Below are 17594 nucleotides of genomic sequence, written 5' to 3' on the forward strand. Positions count from 1 at the left end.
TAGGAGTGCTGTCCCCACGCACCCATAGACATTTCGCTCACCGCACCATGAACCAATTCACCGAAACTACTCGATCGACCATCAACACCATCAAGGCCCATGCTCTCATCGCCAAGGCCCTCTCGAATGACCCCAAGCCCACACCAGGCTACCTTTTCCCGGAGATAGCACGTAAGCTAGAGAAGAACCTGTGCGCAGCTTCACTCTTTATTTATCTATTTTATTTACTGGAAACGACTGACTCTTTACTCTTGCTTTGTTCGCTCAATAATGCACAAGGTCTGACCCAGTCTCCGGCAACCAGCTCCGTGGTGTTGTCCCAGCTTCTCAAGATCATCACCCCCTCCGGTAGTTTGGCCTCGTCCAACAGCCAATCCTTCGTCGTCGGCAACAGCAGTAGCAGCAACAGCATTAACACGGGTGCCGGCGCAGCTGGTCCTTCAGGAACATCTCTGACCTACGCATCATCACCACATGTACTACTCAAAGCCCTCAAGATCCTCCGACAGCTCGCTCAAAGCGGTTCAGTCGAATTCCGGACGAATTTGGCGAGACGGGGCAAGGGTCCCTTGGCAGAGATGGTTGGATATCGGGGACAGTGGGATGATACTCACGGAGACCGGTTCAACCAAGATGTCAGGTCTGTGGCCGAGGACTTGATCGAGTACATGCATTCGAATCCCGTGCAGGAATTGGACGAACCAGAGGAATTGGAGAGCTTTACGGAGAAGGAGGTTGCGGTGTTGAAGCAGAGTACACAGGATCTGCGGGGGTTCGGCAATCCTGGTAAGTGGATATCTGGTCGATACGGAGTATTTTCCACTATTTGAGATGTAATTGATGTAGTTGTTCATATTGTTGTGATTTTTTTTTTTTAATAGAATACGATGATTCTGATAGCGACCACGACCATGCGTCCCAGAAACGTGTCTCCAGGAGTAAGAAGGCGGTGATGGAGAGGGCCCCGCCACCATTACCAGGGTTTGGTAACCCAGCCTTTGAAATGGATGATGTGAACAAAGGTATCTCGCCCTCCTTTTTTTTTTTTTTTTTTTTTTTTTTTTTTTGCACGCCTTCACATTCACAAGCATCTTGTTCTCGACAGGAACTAAACCCTATTACGATTATTACATATCATTTAGAACCGACGTTAATGACACGCCTGGTTGATAGGCTACAGGATATGGCAGCACCTCCACCGCCGATAGCTATGCGTGCCGCATATCGACAACAGGAACAACGACGACAGAAGCTGTTTGTGGGCGAATACAGTATGCGCGAAGACGGATCAAACACTCACGGACGGACCAGGGACGGGGCCATCACGCTCATGGGTACCAACCCGTTCAAGCGGACGACAAGGATCCAGGGCATGGTTGCTGGCGGGTGGGGAGAGAAGAAGGCTGTGGCTGAGAATTCAGGAGACATCAGCTTTGGTGGGAATCATACAACAAGCCGTGTGTTTCCTGTTGCGCGCGTGACGGGAACTCGAGGAGTACGGTTCAGGAATGCGACGGCGGAAAGTGTATATGGATTGGCTCAACATATTCAAACAAGTTTGGTGCGGTCGAAATTGCTAAGCTCTTTACGAACAAAAGATAATGGATCGCTGGCGAGAGATTTATTGGGAACTGAGGTCCCAAAGATACCGCAGGAAGGCACTTCTGAGGATGATGGGTTGCTCTTATTTTGGGGAACTGCGAAAGAAATCTGCGATGTTGTTGCTGAGGGATTGAGGCGGGAAAGGGTAGAATCGTCGGTAGAGCATCTTGACGAGTCTGTTCCTTCGAGTGCTGGCCAGAGCGTATCAATGATGACGGGGCTCGTACGAGATATGACTGACTGGATTGAACGAGAGGACTGGGAGCGACGGCTGGTATGTTGTTTCTCTCTCTTGAGTCCGTTTGATCTTGTCATGGGCGATCTGAAATCTTGTTAATAGACATCTTCGTGTGAATAGAGACATTTGTTCGTGTTGGATGCTCTACTCGCTCATCCGGAGATCGAATCGGATCTGCTGAGTTGTTCTGCGCTGCCTAGGCTTTCGGAAACCCTGACGGGCCCTTTGTGCGAAGGTGCTCCCCAACGGTCCGTCCAAGTCCTATCGGCGCATGTAAGAATGACTGCGGTACTTTTAAACAAGGCACGAGAGTCTTGTATTCTTTGCTTCACTCAACACTAACTGCGTTTGTCTGGGCTGTCCCATCTAGCTTGCTGGCTATATCAAGCGAGTCTATAGCAAGGCATCTCGGCCAAGAACACCGTCTGGATTGACTAGTGGCAAGGGTTCGTTGGCTTCCGAAGCGGCGTTGCCCAACATGATGCTATTGGACATTGGTGCCTAAGCACTAAGGCGAAGCAGGCACCCGACAAAATAAAGATTTCCCATTTGGTGGCAACTCATTTTGAGTTCAAGCGGTGGCAAAAGGCGTCGTCGAAAAAGAAAAAAGACCTACAAAAGGACACCCAGCACTCGACGTTGGACATGCTTCATTTGCTCAACTTCATCCTTCACACCCGCTCATGAGAGCCATCATTCCATCACTTTCTGTCAAAGGTACTATAGGACAACGCGCGACACGGAATCTCGACAAGCTGAATCGACCTTCAAACGTTGCATGAGTTTCTGACCTCGCTACATAATATCCCCCTGCGCGATAAACCAATGGATGGGTAGGCTTCCAGGCTGTACTGTCCTGCCTGGACAAGATTGGAGACGACATCATTGTAGAAGCCCGGCCGGACCGCTTCACCCTCTCGACCCTGAATATCACCCGCTCAGCATTCGCCAATTTCACATTTACGCGCACGTTCTTTGAGAGCTACCATCTGGACACGTCTGCTGAAGCAATAAGACATGATGAGCAGGGACCATATCTCCGATGCTCTGTTTTGGCCAAGGTATAGAATATGAGTCCTTGTGGAAGGTTTTGCACTAGTGTTCAGTCCTATACGATGAGGTTGGTTAATTTGTTTCGAGCTCGCATTAATGCCATAGGCCCTGGTCTCAGCATGCAGGATACGAGGCAATGTAGAGCAAAAGGTCGAAAAGGTATGCCTTTTCATGAACGCTGCGGAGGGCGTAGGAGAGTCCTGTCGACTCACAGTGGAGATCATTTTCAAATACGGTACGATTCAGCATTCCCTCTTGGCATTCCATCTCGACTTGCAGCAAGCAGCACAATGATATATTACAGGAAAAAAAGGCCTACAGCTAATATCGTTTATTTTCAATCGCGACACATCAGGCTTCATCAAGATCCACAAGCTGCTATACGAATCATGTCCGGAACCCTTGCATGTGCTTGATTCGATCGAGGCCTGTCCCAGTTCGTGGAAACTCCCAGCTGTGGCGCTAATCGGGTTCACGGATCATTTCTCTTCTAAGGCGGAGGAAATTTCGATGAAGTGTACTCAGGATGGAATCACATTCAAGACCGCGTCGAGTGATGAAAGTACAGATTTGTGTACTCTTAATTCATTCTTTAAAAAGGATGTTTTTTTTTGTTTTTTTTGAAGACTGAGTAATTTGACGTTTACTGACGAGTTTTCGGACTTTATGGGGCCTTGTGTGGATCGATATATAGGCGGATCAAAAAAGATTGGCACAACAGTCGTACCGATAAGCAGGAGCGCAATGGAGCTGTATAAGCTGCAGGATGGTATTGAGCTTACATTCTCGATGAAGGAATTCAAGGTGCGTGGAATATGCTAGATGTGGACCTCATGAGAGCGTGGATATGGTAACTGCTTTATAAAGATTTAATATCTGGTGCTCTTCGTTGTTCTTCATCTCCGATATACTCCTCTATGCTAGGCAATCATTGCATTTGCTGTCACTCTTCGCCTACCCTTGGAAGGATATTTTGATGCTCGGTGTCGGTAAGAAAGAGAGAAAGAAAGAGAGAGAACAAGAAAGAGGGTAATGGTATATGTGGACAATGGTTGATATGCAGTAGTCTGAAATTAATTCTTATTTTTTCTTGATATCATTGTTTGTAGACCTTTTCTTTTGGCAGTCGAAGCAGAGAACATTGTGAGCGCGGTAAGGAGCTTTATTTTTCTTTCTTGGGAACCATTGACTGCGGGCAAGGAACATCCACTGGCCGTTCAGACAAATAAATGACTGAACTATCTTCTTACATGTCCACATGGCCCCCCTTTTTACTTTTTTTTTTTAGAATTTTGCACTGGCGACGGTTATCGATAACAACGACCTACAAGGTCTCCCTTCGAGCGAGCAGGCTATAAAGATGGAGGGTATTAAGGTGAGTCCAGGGACTGTTGGTTTTGTACTTTTGAAAAATTCAGCGAGCGATATCTGACCATCTCTTCTTTTGTAAAAAAAAAAAAAGTCTTCGACCGCAGCAAACGCCTCGCGTAAGAATTCACATCCGGATCTGGATCTCACTCAACCAGAGAATGCACTCTTTTTGGACGATGATGAGGACTGGACTGGAGCGTTGGATGATCTGGAAATGGAGGAGGCCGCACCAGCAGTAGCAGACAATGTGGGCAGGAATGTTGTGGATCCTTCTCCTGCTAACCCTGGCACACTCGATATGAACAATGCTCCTACTTTGTCGGCGGCGGTCGACGAGAATGTGCTTGAGATCGAAGAGGGTTTCTTGCCGCGGACGAATAAGCGAAAGGTGAGTTGGGTATGGGTTAGTTGATCGTGATGATGGTCTGAACGATGGTTATTGACCTGAAGTTCTTGTTTATTTTACGAATTTTGTGTCAGTCCAAGAGAGCTAGGTTCAGTTTCGATGAGGATGACTGAACTAGGCGGGAAAGACATGATAAGATAGAAAGAATGACGCTGTGCTTTTTTTTTTGTCTCCTATAACGTAATAAAGAGCATGGGAAAAAAGATTGTGGGGATGAAGGACTCCATGTCCTCGCTGTAAAGCAGCAATTCATGTGGAATAGACGAGTGGGGCAAAGGACACAGAGCATGGTTGCTCGTCTGCACCTGGCAAAAGCTCCCCTTACGCTGGCTCGTGCGCACGGTCGTACAAGTTTCATTACGCGGGGGGACAAAGTCTTCTCTCTCTCATTTTCGTTCCTTCTTTTCGTCCAAAGTGAGATCGCTAAGAATTCCAGCGATTCTATTGGCTGGAGGGCATTTTCTATCAGTCAGAGCCGCATTCAAGGGGTCCTTTTTTTTTTTTGGAAATTTCCCGGAAAACTGTGAGTTTGGCCAATAGAAATAATCCAAGTTTCCTCATTTTTTGTTGGAAACTTCTACTCGCTCCCTATTTTTCCTTCTCGTTCCTCCTCGCCCTCACCCATCCATAATGAACAACTACCCTCGCCATCAACTCGCGTCTCCTCCACTTTCTGAGCGTTCTTTCGTCCCTTCCTCCGAATTAGCCAATCGTGGCAGCCCTACATACAAACAACACCCTACCGCCCCACGATTCAGCCTTCCTAGATGTTACATTCTCTACAGTCTCCACTCTCTACTCATCACGTCCCATTATCAACAATGTCAACGGCAGTCTTAATGAAACGAAGAATCGATGAAATCTCTCAGGATTGTACTCACAATGGTGTCAACCAACGTCAAAACGCTCCTATCACGACATTTCAACACACTCTCAAAAGAAGGCGCGAACAACCGTTTCCAATACTCGCAAAAACGACTTTTGGAAAAAACCCGGAATGGATGCTTTGCTGGATTGGGTGACAGATCCGGAAAACGATGCCCGACTAAGGAATGTAGGGAGAGTCTCTGGCACCAAACTCTGCGATATTTACCGAGAGGTGGCTCTGCTTGTCAACCAGCAGTGCGGGACAGAGTGGAAGTCTGATGAGGTCAGAAGCAATATCAGAGGCATCGAAAAGAAATACAAAGACGCTCACACCTTGGCAGCCTCGACAGGCGAAGGCCATGACGGCTCCAAAGGATTGCTGGAACGAATACGCGAGATTTGCCCGCCCTATGACCGATTGTATCTAGTGTATGCGTCTAGCGTTGTCAAGAATCCTCTTCCTCTTAAGCAATCCGTGCCTGCTCCTGCTCCTGAGGAAAGCTTCTTCGCCTCCGATCTCGACAATGACGACGATGCTGACGATGCGCCTGAAGATGGTAAGTGGGTTGGGTCCTTTTTCCTTTCTTTCTTTCTTTACACACCGAGGCTGTCGGAATCATCCCAGGATTACATTCCAGTTCAATTAATGGACACGCTGAACAAAATAGAAAGGAGAGCTACAAGGCAGAACGCAAGGGAGGCCAGTGTTGCGACCAATTCATCCGCAAGGTCCTCCAAAGCGAAATCGAGAACTTCAAAGGCGAATAGTATCGATATTCTTTCAAATCGACTGCAAGAAATCAAAGAGATGTGTCGAACCCATGGTAGCGCCGGCAGTTCCTCTTCGACCTCTCAAGTTGACTCATGGATCCAGCAACGCTTTCATGAACTTAAGGAGGAACTAGACGAATATAAGCGGGAGAATCGTGAGCTCAAGGATCAACTTGTCAAGATACAGCTGGATCATTGTAAGGAAAACGAGAAAATCAAGTGCGACCTTGCAGCTACAAAGAGGGAACTTGAACTGAGGGTTGCGCAAGTGATAAAAGAAACGCAACCGAAAAAAGAGGAAAGTAAACAGCAATAAACGTTTATTAGAACGTTAGAACGTTCAGTGTCTGCGGCAGTATCAGTTGGTTTTGTTCTTATTTCTCAAAACAAATGCCTTCAGCCCATCTCTCTTCCTCCTGGCCGCATCCCGATCTTCGTGCTCTGCTTCAATATCCCCCTCCCAATTCTGCCTCAAATCCTCGTTCTCTCTGTCTGCAGCTGCCTGGCGGACGGCTTGAATTACATCGTCTTCCACAATCTCCTGGGTTGCATCTTCGCGCACGAAATTGTGCAAGACGACACAGGCGCAAATCCACTTCGTGGTCTTGTCGACATCTGCGCTTTTGATGAGGATGGGTAGTTTTTGAAGAGACTTGAACTTCATCTTGAGCATCCCAAAACCGTGCTCGACTTTGACGCGAGCGGCTCCATGAAGGGTGTTAAATTGTGCCCGATCTCCCACGGCGTTCCTGTATCTTGGTATAACCGTGCTTGTCAAAGCGTACGCAGCATCGGCTAGTATGTACTCTTGACCGTCAAAGTAGTTGTCCGGTTGGGTATATAGCTGGGTTCGCTTGTAAGCCAGGGCATCATGGGTTGATCCGACGTAGCCAGTTGCAAAGTAAATAAATCGTCCCAAATGGTCGCAAACAGCAGTGGCTCCCATGGCGTAGTCGCACTTTCTTGTTATCCATGCGTTAGTCTCCCACGACGGACCCACGGCAAGAGGGAAAGGGACACCGTCGACAGCACCAATGCATTCAGCAAAGCCGTGCTCGCGTTTATACCAGTCCTTGATTACAGCCTTGCGCGCATTGTCTGGCCACACGACAGCGCTGAAATAGCTCGTCCAGTGCATTGATACATCTCCATGTATACGCTGTAACTAAGCCGACACTGACATCTGTAACCCATGCTGTCATCAGAACGGAGATCCCTTCCGAACCAAGGCGGAGGAGCGCAACCTTCAACTGAATAATGATGTCCTCCAAGGGCACATGTTCGCCTCCACGTTTGAAGTGGCCGCTTCTGCTGAGTATCAATGCGATCCTCTGGAACTGGTCTTTGGTGAGACGCATGATGCCCTTGAATCTGACATCATTGTATGCGTTGAGGACGCGATCCCTTAAGTCCGTAGATGACGGTACCTGAGTTCTAGGGTGTACATATCTTTAATGGCGTAAAAACCATTGTCTTCTATCATCACACACACATTGTAATCGAGAGAGTAGCTTGTGTTCTTACCTATTCCCATGAAGGAACTTCAAAATCTCGACAGTTGCTTCTAGCATTCGTAATCGAACAAGCCTCCTCTCCTTCGGGGTCTGCACGATAGCGATAGCAGCATCGGTAAACTCTCTCTCATACTTGTTAATGAGATGTTGCTTAGCAGTGTATTTTGGCATCGTGCGAGGTGTTAAGAATGGTGGGTAGGTGAGAAAAAAAGAAAGAAGAGACGCCTCTTTTTCATGTTTTTTTTTTTCTAGTGATGGATGCATGCATAGTGCGACGTGCATGGTCAACATTTTCAGGAACTTTTGAAAGATCTAGTGTAACAAATCTGACCAATCAGAAAAAGTTCCCGGTAGGAACTTTCCTATCCTTGTGTATTTCACCTTTGAATGGGGCTCAGGGTGAAGATGTGTGCGTGTGCGTTGACACTATTTTCAGTGTTTGCCAGCTGAAGAAATTCATGCCAGATAACCTCTTTAATCTGCAAACTGAACAGGTTTTTATCGCATTAGAAACCCCGGCCTAAAAACGAGTTTCGACTGTATTGTATTATGTTACCATAGCAAAATAAAACAAAAAAAAAATAACAGCTTCATAGCGGGGGACCTCAAGAGGACGTTCTCGCCACCAGTTGAGCATGGCCCTCTGAACCAATCTCTTGGACGGATCTCTTGCGACCGTCCGCAGGAGAGATCGGCAATACACCCGCCTTCTGCTCCTTTACGATCTCCTGCGCAATTAACGAGTGATAATCCGCAACCGAGTCCCCTCGCTGCTGGGCCTCCCTCAACTGCATGCTCACCCTCTGCGCAATCTGTAGCACCAGATTATCTCGGTCCCTTGAATTGACCGAATCGGGCACTACCTGCGGCTCAGACTGCAACTGTGATGGAGAAGTAGTAGAAAGGCGGGAGAGAGGAATAGAAGCCATCCCAGTGTCCTCAACACCTCCAACCCCCTGTCCAGGCATGGGCGCCATCGGCTGATAAAAACTCATGCTGCGGACGAACCGGTCTTTATCTGCATTGCTCTCCGAGCTTTTCGACAGGCGCTTGACGCGATCTGTCATGGCCTCTTGAGTTTGCTGCTCGCGTAACTGTCGGATCTCATGTGTAGCCTCGACCATCGCAGAACTGATATCCTGAGAGGGCGTCTGACGTGGTTCCTCTCCACCGCCGGCACCGGCACCGGCACCGGCACCGTTGCCGTCATTGTTTGCCCCTCCGGATGGGCCACCATGATGGCCATCTCGGTATTCGTTCTGGACAGAGCCCCGTCTGCCACCGATCGAAGGGACTGTGATAGGTGTGTTTTCGAGATGAGTGAGTCCGAGACCAGGGCTCGACGTGGGAGGCGTCGGAGCAGCGGCGGAGCGGGATAGTAATCGGCGGAGGCGACGGGGATCAGAGGAAGATGACGGGCCTTGCGGAGGAGCAGATGGGTTCAAGGATGAGGCGGGGATGGAGGCGAGGGATGCAGAGAGCGAAAGATCGATTTCTGGGAGGTATTGGTCAATAGAGTGGTTGGTATGGCGCATGGTGACCCGGAGGATGAGGCTTTGGGCTCCAGCCCCGGCTTGTGCGAGCGTTATAGATTTGAGACCTTGGATTGAATTGTACTATCACGAAGAAAAAGAAGGCAGGGAGGAGCCCCGAAGGTGAGCGAGATTTTTTTTGTTTGATTGTTTGGTTATTTTAGGCTTCATGCTAACGGTTGAAGTTTAGGCACTAAGAAGCAACAGATCAGAAACGCGTGTTTTTACTAACCTCTTGCTCGAGTATGGTAACGACAGGCAGCATGTAAACTTTTCCGGCGGCCCTTCCCTTTTTGGAGAGTCGCCGATGGATGGTGAGGATGTTCTTGGCCGACAGGGGCTGTGTTCCTGTGCGTCTTGTCAGATTTAGTGACCTGGAGAGGATGAATGCAGCAAAAGGAGATCAACGGCACTCAGTGTCAATATAATAAAATAAATAACAAAGTCGCCTAACAGCAACAACATAGAAGAGAGGATGTTTGGTTGCAGTACCAATTGGAGGCTCGTTCAAACCCCAGCAAGGCATCCCAGAGCGTGGCCGTGGAGTCAAAGTCTTGAATCGCTCCATTTCCGTCTTCGAGCAGGAGGGTTGCCTTGATCGTTGCTGCTTCAGTTAGATGTTTTGAAGGAGGCGAAGGAGAGAGATAGAGAAGTTGGAATGAAAATTAGAAAGGCAGCGAGATGCGGCGAGATGGGCCGAGAAGGAGAGGGATAGATCATTGAACGAGAGAATCATGATCAGCAAAATAAAAATAAGGTTTGCAGGAGGACATAACCAAGGAGGGACTAAGCGCACTTCTCTGTTGACTAAACTAATGACAAGGCGCGCGCACCTCAGACCCTTGAATAGTCCATTAGTTTGCTTTGAATAACAATAAAAAAAAGAAGAAAAAAAATTGTACCTTTTCGGTTCCTGTAGACCTTAACAAGATTTAGTTTTGATCCGGACGTGATTCTCGCGTCCTGGACTGTCAGGGAGAGGTCAACGATCATTGCTCCGCTCCTAGAAAACGCGAACCAAAAAAAAAGAGGGGTCAGCAAAAACCGATTTGCTGTTGTGAATCTCTTTTTTTTTCGCGCTTTGAGAGCAATGGCAGTGCATCACAAAAGATGCACTGTTTTGTTTGTCTTGGTCATGTTCACGATTATTTTTTTTGTACGACCGGAAAAAAACCGTTTTTCAGGTGGAATAAACACAGGACTGCGTACTTCAGTGCATAGGTCTCACGTTCTGCAAGGGTCTGTTGACTGCAGACAGCATCCAGGACATGTCGAAGGGCCGTTGTAGGCGCAGTTCTCACACTGAGGGTCTTGCCGCCCTCCACTGAGACCACGATGTTGACCATGGCAGAGGAAGGCACAGAGGCAGTTGCAGCAGAAGAAGTAGTAGGCCTAGCCGCCATGGTTTATAGCGATGCGGTTGTCAATTGAAAATTGATAGGATATGTTTTAAATTAATTCAAGTAGATGGTTGGATTTGATGTATGTCTGTGCTTTGCTATATGCTACTCAAGTCAGAGAGTGAAAGAGGGAGGGGAGAGTCAAAGTGATGAGATTGAAGTTGAATGAGGGAATGGAATGGAGAGAAATGGAGGGAAATGGAGAGTCAGCATATATATAGTCTAAAAGGGCTCGCGAGGTCAAGCCGAGCGTAGGAAAAAAAAAAAAAAAAAAAAGAGCATAAACAAATGGTGTGCAGCAAGCAGGTAAATAATGCAGGCAGACAAAAGGCGGGAACCGTGTGTCACTTTGTCTGCAGGTCGTACAGAAGACAGAGATAGATGTGCATGCGCATATTTGACGTGCGCGCACCAAAAAAAAAATGAAGGGTGCATGTATGTAGCAGCAAGGGTGTAGTACAGTGCAGTCTACGGTGTTGTGTACCTGGATGTGCATCTGACACTGGGTAGTGCAGGGTGCATCGGTTTGGACAAGCGTGTAGTCGATGGTGTGTATGGAATGGATGTGCATAGTCAGTTCGTAAGCTATATAGTCCATGCGTGGTATAGAATAGCCAATAGGCGTGTATGTCTCTCATAGAGGCATAAAGGGCAAGTTGAGGTGACGGCGTCATCTTTGTTTGGTGCAGCGGCGTCCATCCCAGTTTCAGAACCCAACTTTATCGCGTACTGCAGACGCGACTTTGCTGTGTCCCACACACGGGCTACAGGCGAGTTTTCTGAACTGTCGTATGACGTGCCGCCAATTTCTATGCCTTCACTCCCATTCCCCCTTTCCTCTGGACTAAAACTGACCCACCTCCTCGACTCGGTTGTAATCAACTAATCAGCTCCACAAAAAAAAAGTCCCCCCTAATCTGATCCGGTCATCATCCTCATGTGGAGAGCCATCGTCACTCCTCCCTCAACTCCTTCTGCCAGGCTCTTGCTCTCATCCATCCGCCGTTCCTATTCTGCAGCTGCAGCTTCTTCTTCAACCAGTCAGGCAGGTGACCGACCATAGCCCACCAACAAGCTCTGTTAGTCCGTCTGTGGATCTAATTCCATCTCATTTCGCTTTTGAAGCAGCTCCATGCATCCACCAAAATGACTTCATGAGCCCTTGTCATGTATACTATGTTCACACGTACAATACAAAAACTGTACTTTTTTCTATATTATATTTCTTCGTGTATTCATGTACAAACTCTACAACCATGCTACTTCTCCTTCCGCTCTTTACATGCATCTTGCTTTTTACCCCCTCCCTCCTTGAATTGCATGTTCATTTCGGCTCTCTCCTGGTCCCTTTGTTTTTGTTCTCAACTCGCCTTATTCAACCTTTTTTTTTTATCTCCAGACATCAAGACCACTTGTCAATACTCTGACATTGATCCCAGGGGGTACCCGAGGCATTGGCCTGGCGACTGCAAAGCTCTTTGCGGCCAATGGCTCCAGAGTCGTGATTCTCGGGCGGGATCAGGATCGAATTAATCGTGTTCTTGACCACGACCTTGCCCCGATCTCAGCAGGATCGGCTACCCACGTGGGCCTCCAATGCGATGTGTCCAAACACGAAGACGTGGAACGTACCGTCAAGGTAACAACCCAAATAGATCTCCATACAGGAGAAAATGTCTGACCGCGTACGTACAAGCGCGTCCCACTCCTCAGCCGATATGCAACGATATGCAACGATATGCAGCCAACATGCAGCCGATATGCAACCAAAACGGTTACCTTTTCCCCCCCTCTATTTGCTTATTCAATTAATTTGATCCGCACTTGTGCTCCTTGACGTATTGCATGACCCTGATGTTTTCTCTCACTCTTGCTACTGCTCTTTTTTTCTTTTCTTTTCTTTGCATGCAGGAAGTGAACAAGATTGGTCCTGTGGACTACTTGATTATGTCCGCAGGCATTGCCCGAGACTCGTTGCTCATCGCACATAACGCAGAAGATATGGAGAACGTTATTCAAACAAACCTTATGGGCACCATTTGGATTAACAAGGCCATCGCGAAGGGCATGATGCGACGCAAAAAAGGTACTCTATTTTATTTTAATCATCATTATTTATTGGACACGTTTTTCTGTATCCACCCATGACACGCGTCATCTCAGTTGCTGACCATACTTTGCTCTAACGGCTATTGTAACTTCTGTGCTTTGCTTAAAATCACGTAGGCGCAATTATCAACATCTCGAGTATTGTAGGCGTTCAAGGAAACATTGGTCAAACGGTCTACAGCGCTACCAAGGCTGGCATCATCGGTAAGACTATGATTGAATCGCCTCTTGTTTGACAGCACGCAACGCACATAACATAGAATGGACTCAATATAGGGTAAAGCAATGACTAATTTGCTGAAAATTACTCTTTTCTTGCCAGGGTTCTCAAAGTCGTTGTCCAAAGAAATGGGATCGCGGGGCATCACCGTGAACGTGATTGCGCCTGGATACATTGAGACAGATATGACTGCCAGTATGTCGTCAATGTCCTCCTGTTGGCCGTCAATGACAGCAAAGAAGGACATTGCCTATCCAGTTTCCTCTTTCTAATAGCTTCTTCTGTTATTCGTTGATAGGTCTATCCGAAGATGCCAGAAGGCATATTATCGGCAGAACCCCGATGGGTCGCCTTGGTCAGCCAGAGGATGTTGCAGAGACTGCCCTTTTCCTTGCGCAGGCAAAGTTCATCACTGGACAGGTACGCATTCATCCTTGCGTTGCATATAATCTTGAAAGCGATCTGATGCTCCTTGAGTTGCTTATTCTCCAGACTTCTCTCCTCAACGCATATAGGTTATCGGTGTCGATGGCGGCTTTGTCTTATAATCAGATCATATTTAAAATAAAGAACATCGTCTGCACATTCAACAGTACCGGAATAATCTTGTGAGAATGTTTTATGAAAGTGATTGACTGACTATGCTAAACTTTTTTTTTTTTTTTTCTTGAACAAGAAAACGGGCGGGGAAAAAGAGACAAGTGTACATTAGAAGGAGCGAGAAGGATGGATGACAGGGACCGAAAGAGAAGATCTATATAAAATGGAAGACGGAGCAGATTTTACAACAACATCTTCAAGGGGTTCTCCATGTAGCCCTTGAAGGCCTTCAAGAACTGAGCGGCAATGGCACCGTCAACAGTGCGGTGGTCAGAGCTCAGGGTCACAGCCATGATCGACGCTGTACGGACCTCGCCCTCATCTCCAGGGACGACGCGCTTCTCAGTGGAACCAACAGCCAAGATGCACGACTGAGGAGGGTTGATGATGGCAGTGAAGTGCTTGACGCCATACATGCCCATGTTGGAGATCGTGAAAGTGCCACCCTGGTACTCGTGAGGAGCCAGCTTGTTAGCACGGGCGCGGGCAGCGAGATCTTTGACCTGGTTAGAGATCGTGGCCAGTCCCTTGGTCTCAGCGTTAGCGACAATTGGCGTGATCAAGCCGGAGGGTGTAGAAGTGGCAACACAGATATCAGCAGTGTGGTACCTGGAGATGTAAGAATAAATGAATTAGAACACGCGCCATTAACATCACACGCCTGCCACTTATAACTTGCAGAACACTTACTGTCTGATAGAGTCGTTCATCCAGGAGCTGTTGGCCTCAGGAACAGCCTTAAGGGCAAGAGCAGAGGCCTTGACAATAAAGTCGTTGACAGACAGCTTGTACTTGTCCTCCGAGGACTTGTTGAGAACCTCACGCAGCTTCATGACCTTGTCCATCTCGCACTCAACAGTGACATAGTAGTGAGGAACGGTCTGCTTGGACTCCGTGAGACGCTGGGCAATGATCTTGCGCATGTTGGTGAGAGGAATATCCGTGTAAGCAGCACCAGCGGGAGCGGCAGGAGCGGCGGCAGGAGCGGCCTTGGTGGCGGGAGCAGAGGCGGACTTGGCTATAGGTCGTTCGATAAGATGAGGTTCGGCGTTAAAGAGCTGTTCAATGAATCCGACGTAAGGTAAGTGAAAGCTGATGATTCCAGTCCATGAGTAGTCCACGTACGAGCAGGGGTATAGCCCTCAACATCAGCCTTCAAGATACGGCCCTTGGGTCCAGATCCGGTGAGGTCGCTCAAGGAGATGTTCTTTTCGTTGGCGATCTTCTTGGCGATGGGGCTGGCGAAAATGCGCTCTAAATAGCACAGTGGTGACCAGGTAGATTTGAGGGCGCCATTCTTGTCGAACATCATTCATTTTCAAAAAAATAAAATAAAATAAAATAAAAATGCATTTCGAAACGAAACAATGGCCGTTATCCTTACCAGCATCAGAGCGGGAAGGAGCAGCGTTGGTGGTATCAGCCTCCTTCTTAGGGGCTTCCTCCTTCTTGGGTGCTTCCTCCTTCTTAGGCGCCTCCTCCTTCTTGGGCGCCTCCTCCTTGGCGGCGGCAGGTGCAGCGCCAGCATCAGCGGCGGTGAAGTCAGCGAATTTGTCGATATCCTCCTTGTTCTCGACCATAATGGCGATGGGCTGGTTGATGTTGACCTCCTTAGACCCAGAGTCAGCCAAGATCTTGGCGATGTAACCCTCCTCCTGACACTCAAAGTCCATTTGAGCCTTGTCGGTCTCAATCTCGACAAGGACATCACCGGCGGCGACAGCATCGCCGACCTTCTTCTGCCAGGTTCCAATGTTTCCCATGGTCATGGTGGGTGACAGAGCAGGCATGTTGATGGTGATGTGGGTGGGGTATGCTATCATAGCGCGGAATAACAGTGTGGTTAGATAACTATGTGAAATAAGATTTTCGTTATCGCGATGTACGTCCAGTGTAGCAGCGGTCCCATTTTATCGGTTAAGGTTGGGACAGCGCGTATCTTGGGAAAACAAAAAATGCAGAGCGCTGAGTTGGACAGATCAGAGACGTACACTTGGAGCTGTAGTAGCGGGCCATGTTGGTCTTGAGCGAGACAGCCGAGGCAGTCAAGATGTGGCGAGGAGCGCTGCAAAAAGCGCGAGTACACGCACCGCACAGACGAGAGAAAGAGGGGACGCAACGTTAGGATCGATCAAGTAAATATTTCGACCGGCGATACTTGGGGATAGAGCAGGTTAGGGGAGAGTGAAGATGGTAAAAATAAATTCAAGGCGTGCACGCCCAAGCAGGGCTAGCAATGAGGATGTTGCTGGATTGCAAGCCTGTCAATGGCATTGACATTGGTTTCCTATCGCCGTTTGTTGACTGTGATCGTGGGATCTCCAAAATATATTTTGAGCGCGGTGGAAGGTGCGCAAGCTGAACAAAAGATCAAATAATAAATCTGTTGGGGAGAGCATTTTTTTTTTGCCACCCTGTTTCCACTCGTATACCCTTTTTTTTTTTTTTTTTCATCCCGGCTTAATGCCTACCCGCCTTCCTCTTTTCTTCGTCGAGAGTTCATCCATTAGAGGACTCTAAGACGCGTTCCCTTCGTCATATCGGCACAGCTTCTGCATTCAGATCGGCAATACGCCACATTAACCGAATGGTGACGTATAGTATCGTCCAACCATTAGAACATACTCCCATCCAGTCAGATCTGTCCTCCTGCGAACAAGATGTTGCGGATAATGGAGAGAGAACAGGACAGTCATTGTCGTCGGTGTAGATCGAAGATGAAAGGGTTGATATATACTGCGCGTAGATGTATAAGGGTGACATCTCGAGCCTTGCCACCAAATTCTGGTTCGAAGAAAATCTTATCGCTCTGAATCTTGGGTCAAGTATGTCGAAATTGATAACTGCAGCGATATGGTGGATGATATCGAGAGTCGGTCTGCATGTCCTGTCTTCTTTTCCGTTGCTTTTTTTTTTTTTTGTTGGGTTGTGTTGGATAAAAAGCGGGCAAACGGTGCGTTACCTAGGGGTGACCGAGAAAGCGCGGACGGTGTTATGGGAAGCGATAGCCCTGGCCATGGGGACGAGGGTGGCGGCGCGCTGGACGGTGCGACGACCGGTGGCGAGAGCCAGGCGAGAGACCGATGCAGAAGAGATCATTTCTGTGGAGAGGAGGGAAGTGGAAAGAGGAATGAGACAAGTTGCGGGAATGAGAGAAGAGAGGGTGTGGGAGACAAAAGCAGAAAAATTATTTATTTGTGTTTTGGTGATATGTGATATGGGGGAAGGTACCACCAGAGATATGATAAGTCAGTTGTGGAGATTGGAATCCTAATTCCGCCTCGGCGGCATCCCTTTTCCCCCTGTGTTCGCACGACGATAACGATTACCGCTGCGACCCATCCTGGCGTCCGTTCTCCCCTCTACCTCTAATGCATACATATGCTCTCGATGTGTGGTCTACACTCTCTCGGTCGATTGCTCCGTCCTTTGTCATACTCGCGTTACTTGGTCTTACTGCCGCTGACACTCTTACCAGAAAGGGTGTCGTCGATGAAAAGCTGAAGTCATTCCGCCTAAAAGCACGCTGAGCGGTGCATTTGTCGGAGTACAAGCGCAGTTCACTCATCTCTGTATTTGTTGTTTTTCGAGTTTCCTATCCTTTCCTAGGCCTCCATCTCCCCAGCCATTTTCTTTACTCCACTCCACTGCCTGTCCGTTTCCCATCCGCTCACATTTAATCATTTCCCAAACCTTGCTTCGACCTAGGCCGGACAATTGAGGATGGGTCGAAAAACGACGGGCGAAATAGCGCACAGAACGATCTATTCTACCCTTTTCCGCTCTTTGAGCACAAGCCACTATGTTGGCCGCGCGCGGGTAACTGGGTCCTTGCCAAAACCGGCTTTCTCCGAGTGTAACTGGTTCATTTTTTTCCACGCTTTCAATGGGGTCGCGTTTTTAGGTGTCTT

At 48.1% G+C, this 17594-nt stretch overlaps 7 protein-coding genes across 7 annotated transcripts; 4 read left to right on the forward strand and 3 right to left on the reverse strand.

Annotated features, from left to right (window-relative positions):
- The first annotated feature begins 10 nt into the window (after nt 1–10).
- On the forward strand, nt 11–2399 carry BC939DRAFT_262463 (uncharacterized protein). The gene is made up of 5 exons (XM_051551073.1): nt 11–171; nt 280–786; nt 882–1022; nt 1143–2113; nt 2211–2399. The coding sequence occupies exons 1-4, from the start codon at nt 48–50 to the stop codon at nt 1937–1939; spliced, it is 1569 nt and encodes a 522-aa protein (XP_051409406.1). The 5' UTR covers nt 11–47; the 3' UTR covers nt 1940–2113; nt 2211–2399.
- A 124-nt stretch (nt 2400–2523) lies between these two features.
- BC939DRAFT_505687 (Rad9-domain-containing protein) lies at nt 2524–4783 on the forward strand (the record flags this gene model as incomplete). Its single annotated transcript, XM_051560696.1, has 10 exons — nt 2524–2557; nt 2678–2901; nt 2999–3128; nt 3249–3455; nt 3588–3697; nt 3818–3882; nt 4003–4045; nt 4182–4268; nt 4356–4652; nt 4745–4783. The coding sequence occupies 10 exons, from the start codon at nt 2524–2526 to the stop codon at nt 4781–4783; spliced, it is 1236 nt and encodes a 411-aa protein (XP_051409407.1).
- A 477-nt stretch (nt 4784–5260) lies between these two features.
- BC939DRAFT_460008 (uncharacterized protein) lies at nt 5261–6651 on the forward strand. Its single transcript, XM_051556810.1, has 2 exons — nt 5261–6094; nt 6206–6651. The coding sequence occupies exons 1-2, from the start codon at nt 5668–5670 to the stop codon at nt 6622–6624; spliced, it is 846 nt and encodes a 281-aa protein (XP_051409408.1). The 5' UTR covers nt 5261–5667; the 3' UTR covers nt 6625–6651.
- A 520-nt stretch (nt 6652–7171) lies between these two features.
- On the reverse strand, nt 7172–8110 carry BC939DRAFT_460012 (uncharacterized protein). The gene is made up of 2 exons (XM_051556811.1): nt 7833–8110; nt 7172–7757 (listed from the first exon to the last, which is right to left on the reverse strand). Exons 1-2 carry the CDS (start codon nt 7991–7993, stop codon nt 7370–7372), a joined length of 549 nt encoding a protein of 182 aa, XP_051409409.1. The 5' UTR covers nt 7994–8110; the 3' UTR covers nt 7172–7369.
- Nucleotides 8111–8265: 155 nt separating this feature from the next.
- BC939DRAFT_495198 (uncharacterized protein) lies at nt 8266–10978 on the reverse strand. The gene is made up of 5 exons (XM_051559632.1): nt 10564–10978; nt 10257–10357; nt 9847–9961; nt 9587–9728; nt 8266–9438 (listed from the first exon to the last, which is right to left on the reverse strand). Exons 1-5 carry the CDS (start codon nt 10755–10757, stop codon nt 8428–8430), a joined length of 1563 nt encoding a protein of 520 aa, XP_051409410.1. The 5' UTR covers nt 10758–10978; the 3' UTR covers nt 8266–8427.
- A 1032-nt stretch (nt 10979–12010) lies between these two features.
- Nucleotides 12011–13673, forward strand: BC939DRAFT_460016 (3-oxoacyl-reductase; the record flags this gene model as incomplete). Its single annotated transcript, XM_051556812.1, has 7 exons — nt 12011–12097; nt 12154–12393; nt 12666–12840; nt 12981–13067; nt 13186–13278; nt 13382–13503; nt 13599–13673. The coding sequence occupies 7 exons, from the start codon at nt 12011–12013 to the stop codon at nt 13629–13631; spliced, it is 837 nt and encodes a 278-aa protein (XP_051409411.1). The 3' UTR covers nt 13632–13673.
- An 11-nt stretch (nt 13674–13684) lies between these two features.
- BC939DRAFT_460017 (pyruvate dehydrogenase complex dihydrolipoamide acetyltransferase) lies at nt 13685–16841 on the reverse strand. The gene is made up of 6 exons (XM_051556813.1): nt 16646–16841; nt 15675–15748; nt 15068–15499; nt 14809–14937; nt 14374–14701; nt 13685–14292 (listed from the first exon to the last, which is right to left on the reverse strand). Exons 1-6 carry the CDS (start codon nt 16780–16782, stop codon nt 13866–13868), a joined length of 1527 nt encoding a protein of 508 aa, XP_051409412.1. The 5' UTR covers nt 16783–16841; the 3' UTR covers nt 13685–13865.
- Between the last annotated feature and the right edge of the window lie 753 nt (nt 16842–17594).

Source organism: Gamsiella multidivaricata (genome assembly GCF_025024155.1).
Source record: "Gamsiella multidivaricata strain RSA 2152 chromosome Unknown BC939scaffold_60, whole genome shotgun sequence".
NCBI lineage: Eukaryota > Fungi > Mortierellomycota > Mortierellomycetes > Mortierellales > Mortierellaceae > Gamsiella > Gamsiella multidivaricata.

Coding starts and splice junctions, on each gene's coding strand:
- BC939DRAFT_262463 (XM_051551073.1), top strand. CDS start 48: ATGAACCAATTCACCGAAACTACTCGATCGACCATCAACACCATCAAG. Junction 172..279: donor CCTTTTCCCGGAGATAGCAC/GTAAGCTAGAGA, acceptor ATAATGCACAAG/GTCTGACCCAGTCTCCGGCA. Junction 787..881: donor GCGGGGGTTCGGCAATCCTG/GTAAGTGGATAT, acceptor TTTTTTTAATAG/AATACGATGATTCTGATAGC.
- BC939DRAFT_460008 (XM_051556810.1), top strand. CDS start 5,668: ATGGATGCTTTGCTGGATTGGGTGACAGATCCGGAAAACGATGCCCGA. Junction 6,095..6,205: donor TGACGATGCGCCTGAAGATG/GTAAGTGGGTTG, acceptor TGAACAAAATAG/AAAGGAGAGCTACAAGGCAG.
- BC939DRAFT_460012 (XM_051556811.1), bottom strand. CDS start 7,993: ATGCCAAAATACACTGCTAAGCAACATCTCATTAACAAGTATGAGAGA. Junction 7,758..7,832: donor AAGTTCCTTCATGGGAATAG/GTAAGAACACAA, acceptor ACGCCATTAAAG/ATATGTACACCCTAGAACTC.
- BC939DRAFT_495198 (XM_051559632.1), bottom strand. CDS start 10,757: ATGGCGGCTAGGCCTACTACTTCTTCTGCTGCAACTGCCTCTGTGCCT. Junction 9,962..10,256: donor GGTCTACAGGAACCGAAAAG/GTACAATTTTTT, acceptor ATCTAACTGAAG/CAGCAACGATCAAGGCAACC. Junction 9,729..9,846: donor TTTGAACGAGCCTCCAATTG/GTACTGCAACCA, acceptor CATCCTCTCCAG/GTCACTAAATCTGACAAGAC.
- BC939DRAFT_460017 (XM_051556813.1), bottom strand. CDS start 16,782: ATGATCTCTTCTGCATCGGTCTCTCGCCTGGCTCTCGCCACCGGTCGT. Junction 15,500..15,674: donor CCGCTACTACAGCTCCAAGT/GTACGTCTCTGA, acceptor GCGCTATGATAG/CATACCCCACCCACATCACC. Junction 14,293..14,373: donor ATGAACGACTCTATCAGACA/GTAAGTGTTCTG, acceptor TTACATCTCCAG/GTACCACACTGCTGATATCT.